The 9,998-nt window shown below is 30.9% G+C and overlaps 1 protein-coding gene across 1 annotated transcript; it reads right to left on the bottom strand.

The window, feature by feature from the left end:
• Positions 1 to 474: 474 nt before the first annotated feature.
• On the bottom strand, positions 475 to 9,546 carry LOC111714398 (uncharacterized). Its single transcript, XM_023489500.1, has 9 exons — positions 9,281 to 9,546; positions 8,597 to 8,673; positions 8,095 to 8,172; positions 7,233 to 7,322; positions 5,385 to 5,514; positions 2,947 to 3,032; positions 2,402 to 2,453; positions 1,832 to 1,913; positions 475 to 1,196 (listed from the first exon to the last, which is right to left on the bottom strand). The coding sequence occupies exons 1-9, from the start codon at positions 9,386 to 9,388 to the stop codon at positions 1,051 to 1,053; spliced, it is 849 nt and encodes a 282-aa protein (XP_023345268.1). The 5' UTR covers positions 9,389 to 9,546; the 3' UTR covers positions 475 to 1,050.
• Positions 9,547 to 9,998: the final 452 nt, after the last annotated feature.

Here is a 9,998-nt window from a genome sequence, read left to right as displayed (position 1 = left end):
TATAGAAAGTATCAAGGTTGGAAAACAACAACAAACATTTTCTAACCAGAAAATCAAATTAAAAGGATACTGTAGTATAAAGTGTACAGTGAGAACCAGAATACTTTGGAATAGGAAGACGACTTTTAGACTCAAGTTATGACCTTACATAGTCCAATGAACATTAGAGACTGCAATTGTGCAGTGTATACAGCCCCTTTTACTTAATAAGTTACTACAGTGGAAAGTGATAATATCAATACAATGAAGACGACTTTTCATTTAAGTTTTAATTGTTAACAACCTTTTTTTGAATTACAAGTTTACAAGTAATCAAAGAGAACCTTTTTTAATTGAAAGTTTCTTTTGACTTCATATGTTTAAGTGTATCAATGCTGATTTAAATAAAAATTGAAATCAAAAGTCGTCTTCATTGAATTAATAAAATCGCCTACCACTGGAGAAAAACTGAAAGGAGACAAATAATATTCAAACTGAGAGACAATGTTTTGTTTATTTATTGATTTTTTTTGTTATTTTTAAATAAGGGTTTACAAATATGGTGGTTTTTTCTAATTTAGTACATTAAAAAAAGTATCCGTTGCTGAAAAATGTATTTGAAATGGAAATATCCGGTGGGGCCTTCAATACTTCCGGAAAATACCTATTTCTTTAAAATCACCAGAATAAATCTGAATTGTTCCGTAAAAAGGAATAAAATAAATTAGTTTAAAAGTAAATTTTTATCATTGAAGTTTCCGTAAACCTCTAATTGTAACAATTTTCAGATCGTAAGCTACATAAAAAGAATCGGTAAGTATTGCTATAATTAAGGATTTGAAATTTTTATCCAATCCTGTACGCAATTTTGTAACTATTTTAAAGTTCTTTTTTTGGAGGACTTTTATGCGCAATAAATATTTTATATGTCACTAAATTGCAGCAAAATCCTTTATCTAGAATCGATTTAATTATATAATGAGAGTACAAATGGTTAACGAGAAAGGAACAAAAGAAGTTCTGCGAAATTTTCATGGCCGCCCCCACAGTACATCAGCTGTTTGTATCTAACTATCTCTCCTTGACTAAACGCTGGTCGCGCATTTTCCTGCTCCTCTCGAAATGTTTCTGGATATCAAAATCGTCGGTTAGGATGGACGGTGGTCGAGGCTTCCTGCGGCTCTTCTTCTGACCCGCGGCGGCCGGATTTTCATCCTCTAAGATATGGCACGACTTAATAATGATTCCAACAAGTACCAATGAATTTTAAGTTACGACAATTCATACAAATCCTTGATACGCATTTTATAAAAGAGACTTTCTACGGAATTTAAAGTTTCCCTTCAATTTTACAGTTAAATCCCAGGTATACACTCATAACCATTATCTGAGCAGCAGCAAAGAGAAAGCAGATAAAGTAACTTAGTTTTTGCCACAAACTCTGATTTTCTAATCCCTATATCTTTGAAGACAAAAGTCGCAATTCTTTGATATTCTGTGAATTCTGCTAAATCAAATCATCTAAGTTTGAAATATCAAAGATTTACACAATTAGGTTGCAAGTATATAGGGATTAGAAAAAGTGAGTTTTCGGCATAGACTGAATTTCTTTGTTAGTTTTTCCTTGTTTATGCATGCATGAATGAATCAAAAGGAGAAACGGCAACGCAGTTGAACATTGAAAATTTTTCATAATTTTGGCGCGAACAAATGCTTGAAGGGTACTGTACTACCGATTTGAATAGAACACCTAGCACTTACAATAGAGGTTCACTTAAAACTACCATTTAAAATGATAATAATCAGATGAATACAGAAAACCTTATTAATTTTCATAATTTTTAGATCTTACCAGTTTTTCTGACTTGAATGATTCCTCGTTTCTTTCTATAATCATCAGCTGTCATTGCAACCGTCGGGGTCTTCTTCTTCTTCTAGACAAACAAGGATCTGAATACTTGACACAAACTCTAATGTTTTAATTCCTTTATCTTAGCAACCTAGTCATGTGTCAATTTATTCTGCTGCTTGAGCTTGATCAAATGGTCAAAGATTACAAAAAAATGAGGTTTAAGCGTTCAATAATTTTTGAAGTAAGTGTTCATTTTCTTTGTAACCTTAGGGGGAAATATATTTGAAGAGAATTATGCTTACATATAGTTCTCAAAAAAAAACTACCCAGTACTCAGGAAGAATATGTCGGGATTTTTTTAGAGAGACTAAAAGATCAGAAAAAATCACCCCTGAAAGCAACAGCCTTCAGTCCTCACAAACATAACTCAGTAAACCCACCCAACAAGATTTTATCAGGATCAATCATAATGTATTTAAAAATAAAAACTAAAGGGTACAGTCAGGCGTATAGTTATAGTAAAAACTCAATAATCCCTATTTTTGAATGAATGATATTAATAGATGTTACTTTTCTTTGTTTCTTGTCAGTGTCCGGCAGAGTACCATCGGTTTGATCATCTCTGTAAATAAATGCAATCATTAAACAAATATTTGTTGTTCTGAGACCGAGTTTAAAGAACTTGAGGCGCGGCTTAAATTTGAGACGCGGATCAAATAGGGTTGGTTGCGCTTAAAATTGTATTCAATGTTTCAAGATTTAAGCCGGCGCTCAATTGAAACCGGTTATTGGCGGATTTGAGACGTGGCTCAAACTCATTAAATTCGGACTCAGTTTACATAAAAAGATATAGATGAACATTGTTGTTGAACATACAAGATACTCTGGAAATTGACTTGTAAGAAAGAATTCATATCTTCAAAGTTCAAATTCTCAAGAAAATTCATTACATTACATCCCCTCGAATAGAATCTAGATTTTGCCACAAACTCAAATATCTTTGTAGCTTGATGGCGTAAACCTTTGAAATATTGACAGGGATAAGAAAATCCGGGTTTTATGGCAAGAACTCGACTATTTTAGAAAATATCTCAACCCTGATCAAATAATTATACCTGAGTGCGTTTAAGCTAAGAGATCGTCTAGTTGGATTAGCCTGGTAGCTGTTATAACTCCAGGTACTGCTGGGAGCACTAGAAACCTAATCAAGGATAATTTTTAAACTCTCATAAGAATTCATTTGAATTTCACTTTGTTTGTAAATTGAAAAATTGTGAATATTGCGCAAAGTTTGGTTCTATGTATTCTATGTATTCTATGTATTCTATGTATTCTATGTATTCTATGTATTCTATGTATTCTATGAATTCTATGTATTCTATGTATTTGCTGGAGGGGTGGATGATATTTATTCATAAAACTAGGTCCTTTTAATGGTACTCTTTATGCTTCATAGACAAAACATTTTCCTCGTGCTATATGAGCAACCACAAAAAATTTGGACCTGATCGGTTCAGCTGTTGCACACAAAAAGACTAGCCAAATAATCATATATATATATATATATATATATATATGACATCAGATAGATTTTAAACCTTCCGCAATAAATACAGAAATAACTGTTGAGAAATTCTGAATCATAAGAAAAATTATTTTTTTGTGGAAAAATATTTTCTAATGCTTATTTTTAATTTTTATTTATTCATAATTAGTGCAGAGGACACGCATAACTATTTAACCAGCACAGTGGACCTTTAATGTAAAATCAATAATCCCAAAGAAAAGTGTATAAAAATACTACATATTATTATTTCAATGTTAAAAACCATAGAACGGTTATTATTTCAATATTAAAGAACTATAACCATATAGGACAGTTATTTCAATATAAAAGATCTATATAAGACAGTTATTCTTATTCTTATTTCAACATTAAATTGACCTATAGGCTAGACATTTCAATATTAAAGAACTATAGGACAGTTATTTTAATATTAATGAACAATAGGCCAGTTATTAATTCAATATTAAAGAACTATAAGACAGTTATATCAATATTAAAGAACTGAAGGACAGTTATTTCAATATTAAAGAACTAAAGGATGGTTATTATTTCAACATTAAAGAACTATAGGACAGTTATTATTTCAATATTAAAGAACTATTGGACAGCTATTTCAATATTAAAGAATTATCAAACAGTTATTTCAATATTAAAAACTATATAGGACAGTTAATTCAATATTAAAGAACTATAGGACAGTTATTTCAATACTAAATAACCATAGGACAGTTATTATTTCAATATTAAAGAACTATAGGACCGTTATTATTTCAATATTAAAGAACCATGGCACAGTTATTATTTCAATATTAAAGAACTATAAGACAGTTATTTCAATATTAAAGAACTAAAGGACAGTTATTATTTTAATACTAAAGAACTATAGGACAGTTATTTCAATACTAAAGAACCATAGGACAGTTATTATTTCAATATTAAAAAACTATAGGACAGTTATTATTTCAATATTAAAGAACTATAGGACAGTTATTTCAATATTAAAGAACTAAAGGACAGTTATTATTTTAATACTAAAGAACTATAGGACAGTTATTTCAATACTAAAGAACCATAGGACAGTTATTATTTCAATATTAAAGAACTATAGAACAGTTATTATTTCAATATTAAAGAACTATAGAACAGTTATTATTTCAATATCAAAGAACTATTGGACAGGTATTTTTCAATGTTAAAGAACTGAAGGACAGTTATTTTAATATTGAAGAAATAGAGGACAATTATTTCAATATTAAAGAATTAGAGGATGGTTATTATTTCAACATTTAATAGCTATAGGACAGTTTTTTCAATATTAAAGAACCATGGGACAGTTATTATTTTAATATTAAAGAACTATAGGACAGTTATTATTTTAATATTAAAGAAATAAAAGACAGTTATTTCAATATCAAAGAACTAAAGGAAAGTCATTATTTCAATATTAAAGAACTAAAGGACAGTTATTATTTTAATATCAAAGAACTATAGGACAGTTATTATTTTAATATTAAAGAACCATGGGATAGTTATTATTCCAATATTAAAGACCCATAGGACAGTTATTATTTTAATATTAAAGAACCATGAAACAGTTATTGTTTCAATATTAAAAAACCATAGTACAGTTATTATTCCAATATTAAAGAACCATAGGACAGTTATTATTTCAATAATAACGAAAAAGAACAGTTATTTCGATACTAACGAAGAAGGAGAGTTCTTATGTTTTATTAACAAACTAAATGCTTGTTACAAAAGTGTAGATCGAATCTCAGAAAGCTCTATGAAAGAACACAGATTTGCAAGTTTATTCCCTCATAGACTTAGACTTAGAAACCATTAAGATTCTAGCAAAAGACGGTTATTTTTACAGAAAATACATTTTTGGCCCTGAGAGTCATCTTCTGGTGGGATGGTTTTGTTCAAATTTTCAAAAAAAATTTATGCATTATTAGCAAGGTAAACACTCCCTCTAATATTTACCCCGTTAGCTGAAGGAGCTGAAGACGCAGCAGAGACGATTTCCTTCCATTTTGGTATTTTACTGCTCTCAGGTGCAGAACTCACAGTGGAGGGGGGTAATCTTCGCTCATCAACCTCGTTTACACTTGCACTGCAAAAAGTCAATCTTACATTAAACTTAAAGTGACTGTAGACATTTCAAGCGATCCTCTATTTAGAGAGTTAACCCTACCGTACCATTTAAATCTTTGTCTGAGTATAAACGATGAGATATCCTAGATATTTTACCTGAAAACTATTGATTCTTAAAGGAAGTGTTCCCCGAAAAATTAAAGTGGGTATAGGCATACAGCGAAAAATTATTGATGGTGATCGCTATACTAATCTTACTTCTATCTGTTGCGTCTATAAGGAGAAAATTTTTGAAGAACGTAGCGTTCATACAAATTCAGAAAGTTGCAATTCATACGACTTGTATCGTGAAAAAAATCAATCTAATTCCAAACAAACAATTCAGATATTACAACCAATAATCATTGATGATTTTCGACGCATTCGTTTTCGTATAAAGTTGGTATTTTATAATATTTTTTATTTCTTTTATATACAATGCACTTAAAACTCCGATTAGTTGGCCACCAGGTGTCTCTGCGTTCGATTCTCTAAATCATTCCACAAGGCAGTAAGATGAGTAGCTTTCACAATCGATAATTTTTCGCCGTAAGCCTATACCCCCTTTTATTTTTCGCGAACACTCCCTTTAATGTCATTGTTTGAAAAAGTGACTTGCAGATTATTGGAGAATAAAGAGAGAAGGATATTGCCTCTTTCCGATATCTTTTCAAAAAAGGAAAACGAGGATATTTTTCTCATCTTTACCTTAGATAAAGACCGGTAGGATCAGACATGTAACTATTTAAATCAAGTGTCATATGTTTGATTTATAATGTCGAAACTCAAACCAATAGATACATATTTATTAATGCTTTTTTTAACAACCAGTTCTACATAATTATTTCTAATTTTCTAATTTTTGAAGATATCTTAAAAACCCCTATATATCCATTATAAAACGGAAGGTTGGGAATGAAGGCGTGAAAATATATATCAACTTTGTAACATCAAAGAGTTTAAACTATCAATCATAAAAACGACAATGGAATTTCCCCTAGTCCATGTCGGGATGATAAATTGATTAATATAAAATAAACCATTACAGCATTATATAGATACATGTTTTATTTATGTATAGACTAATAAGTAGAATTTACATTTTTTTGCTGCCATGTCGTAGACGCAAATATTTACAAATAAGGATAATACTTGAACAAAATAACTCGGCTATTGATCACCTGAGACTCACAGGAGTATCTATTGATCTATTCATAGTATTGATCACCTGAGACTAAGAGGACTATCTATTGATCTATGCATAGTATTGATCAGCTGAGACTCACAGGAGTATTTATTGATCTATGTATAGTATTGATCACGTGAGACTAAGAGGAGTATCTATTGATCTATGCATAGTATTGATCACCTGAGACTAAGAAGACTATCTATTGATCTATTCATAGTATTTATCACCTGAGACTATGAGGAGTATCTATTGATCTATTCATAGTATTGATCACCTGAGACTAAGAGGAGTATCTATTGATCTATGTATAGTATTGATCACCTGAGACTAAGAGGAGTATCTATTGATCTATGTATAGTATTGATCACCTGAGACTAAGAGAAGTATCTATTGATCTATGTATAGTATTGATCACGTGAGACTAAGAGGAGTATCTATTGATCTATGTATAGTATTGATCACCTGAGACTAAGAGGAGTATCTATTGATCTATGTATAGTATTGATCACCTGAGACTAAGAGGAGTATCTATTGACCTCTTGAATGTATCGGAACTTTTTACCCTTGTGTTGACTGTTGTATTCCTATCTTTTCCAATCCTGCAGAATTATGATTAATTTTATGAATGTTTCAAATTACTAAAAAAAAATTTTATCATTTATATAACTTTTGTCTCAATTTCAGGTGACCCTCATTATTATTATTTTTAAAGATTTATTCACACACATTTAATACATACATTACATATTACATATATTAATGGTAAGGTTTAAATTTGTTTTGTATTCATTATTCACTCTCATAATCTCCTATTTCATAAACCTGCTATTTTAAAGAAATATATAGTCAGCATTTTGATATTTTTTTTTCCGTAATAAATTCCTTGCACTGATAAACGAAAAGTATCGAACAAAAGCCCTTTATACATCTTTACCAGACTTTGTTAGAGGAAAATGATTAAGTGTTTCATCTGAAATTGAATAATTTCTTTAAAAAGTTTAAAAGGTACCATTGTGAATTGGACCAAACGGAAATCTTTGAATGGAGCATTGGAGGGTCACGTGAAATTATGTCGACAGTCTGTTCAATAGCGTCTTTTTAATCTTAAGTATTTAACTAAATCTTTTTGCATTTGCGTTAATTATACAGTCAATCATCAGAAGTCCAGTTTATGATCAAAATGTGTCTTTCAGTGTAGTTTTTATTTCGAATTTAGATTCGAATTTGTAATTATATAAAAATATTACAAAGTTAAAAATGAAGAAAATGGCAGAAACCATAAATTACTATTTTGATTACTACGTATTATAAGTTGATTAAAACTGTTTGTAGGGAATATGTCAAAAATAAAATTGAATCAGTTCTTTATACTTCTCCAGCTTCTGTGCAATGAACGCTAAAGGATCATCAGGCCTTGTTTGTGCACATTCGGTCAAAATCTCGTTCAAACTTTTAAAACAATACAAAGTAAAAAATATAATTGAGAAAATTGTTTTCCGGAGTATATTTGCAACCCAATTCCATTTAATTAGATAATCTAGGTTTAAAATATCACAGCTTCACGCAATAAGGTTGCAAAGATATAGGGACTAGAAAATTTGAGTTTGTGTCAAAAACTCAATTCCTTTGTCAATTGTTAGTTTTCAGTTTAACAACTATTTTTCGTATTCTGTTAATTTGATCATGTACAGAACTGGTTGAAATATGCTTTCTCTACAGAAATATTATAATAAAGGGACTGTGAATACTTTAGCTTGCTGATTAACAAAAACAGGATTGAACACAAATTGTGAGTTTGCTCTTTCCTACAATTATGTTTGAGCAAATCTCATCCGTTTGTGTAAATATTAAAATATGTTGTATTGCTGTTTTCCTGGTTCCCAGAACAGATCTAAGATACTCGCTAGCTCGTTCTCCTGCGTCATTGTACGCCAATCTGCTCTTCTCTCTCTACACACATAATATATTAAAGGGACAGCTTAAATATTTGGATTAAAGGGACAGCTTAAATATTTGGATTAAAGGGACAGCTTAAATATTTGGATTAAAGGGACAGCTTAAATATTTGGATTAAAGGGACAGTTTAAATATTTGGATTAAAGGAAAAGTTGAGATATTTTGGTCAAAGGGAAAGTTAAGATATTTTGACTAAAAGGAAAGTTAAGATATTTTGAATAAAGGGACAGTTTATATATTTGGATTAAAGGAACAGTTTAAATATTTGGTTTAAAGGAACAGTTGAGATATTTGGCCGGATTAAAGAAACAGTTAATATATTTGGATTAAAGGAACAGTTTATATGTTTGGATTACAGGACAAGTTTAGATATTTGGATTAAATACATTTTGATTGAGGGAACTCGGGAGAACCACGGGAATGTTTTTAGCTTGGTTTTGAGATTTTAAATTAAGTGCAGTCGACTATTTTAGGAAAAAAAGATAAAACCGTAATAATTACGAGCATGTGGGCGTGTAGACGGCAGGAGCAGCTATCAGTAACCTGGGCAATGCTGGGTGCCCAGGCTAGGTAAACATAAGATTTGAGCTTTAAAACTGACCTCTAGAGAAGATTCTCTAGATGAGCCGGAGGTTAACTCCCCATCCTCCTCCTCCTCCTCTGTATCTATCCGTTCCCTGTATTCCGGAACACGACTCAGCTCACTCATTCCTACCTTTTGTCTAGATCAGACAAAGTACATTGTATCTGTGATTTATTCCCACAAAAATGATTATTTCTCTATGAGCTTTTTCAGCGGTACAGAAGGCCCAACTCAAATTAGAATTAAATTCAATTCAATTCAAGCTTTAAGGCTTCAACTTCACAAAAATCTGCGAAGTCTAGCAAGGTTTATTCTCTAAACCTTTATTATATTGCAGTTTCCAAACAAATTTATTCTGCATGACAGAAGATATAGACTTGAACGGAAGAAGAAGAAGGGAAGTAAAAATGTGGCTTTTTAGATTTGTATTTTCATGCATTTTTTTCAGAACAGGTATAGAATACATACACATAGACATACAAGCTAACACTACACATAGAACATTAAACAACAGGAACAAGGAAGTACTAAATATGATTAAAGATTAAAGAGTAGGGGAGGGAGGGTGGAGGGGAGGTTCGAATGGAAAGGCAGGGGTAGTTTTTGTAGTTAGGTAGGTAGAATGGTAGTTAGGTAGGGTGGTTAAAAGGGGTCAGAGTATTGAGGGAAGAGGGTTGGATTTACTTAAATTGAAGAGGGGTGCACAGTGTGTCCAACTAAACATAAATATCTAAAT

This window comes from Eurytemora carolleeae, unplaced genomic scaffold (assembly GCF_000591075.1).
Source record: "Eurytemora carolleeae unplaced genomic scaffold, Eaff_2.0 scaffold1572, whole genome shotgun sequence".
NCBI lineage: Eukaryota > Metazoa > Arthropoda > Copepoda > Calanoida > Temoridae > Eurytemora > Eurytemora carolleeae.
Note: the sequence above shows the minus strand (reverse complement) of the source record. Positions and strands in the feature narration are given on the sequence as shown.

Bases quoted from the DNA above. Each gene is read 5' to 3' on its own strand.
- LOC111714398 (XM_023489500.1), bottom strand. From the start codon at position 9,388: ATGAGTGAGCTGAGTCGTGTTCCGGAATACAGGGAACGGATAGATACA. The intron at 8,173-8,596 runs GAAAACAGCAAT...TTGTTTTAAAAG, and splicing joins AGATCTGTTCTGGGAACCAG to TTTGAACGAGATTTTGACCG. The intron at 1,914-2,401 runs GTAACATCTATT...TTGTTTGTCTAG, and splicing joins CTGACAAGAAACAAAGAAAA to AAGAAGAAGAAGACCCCGAC.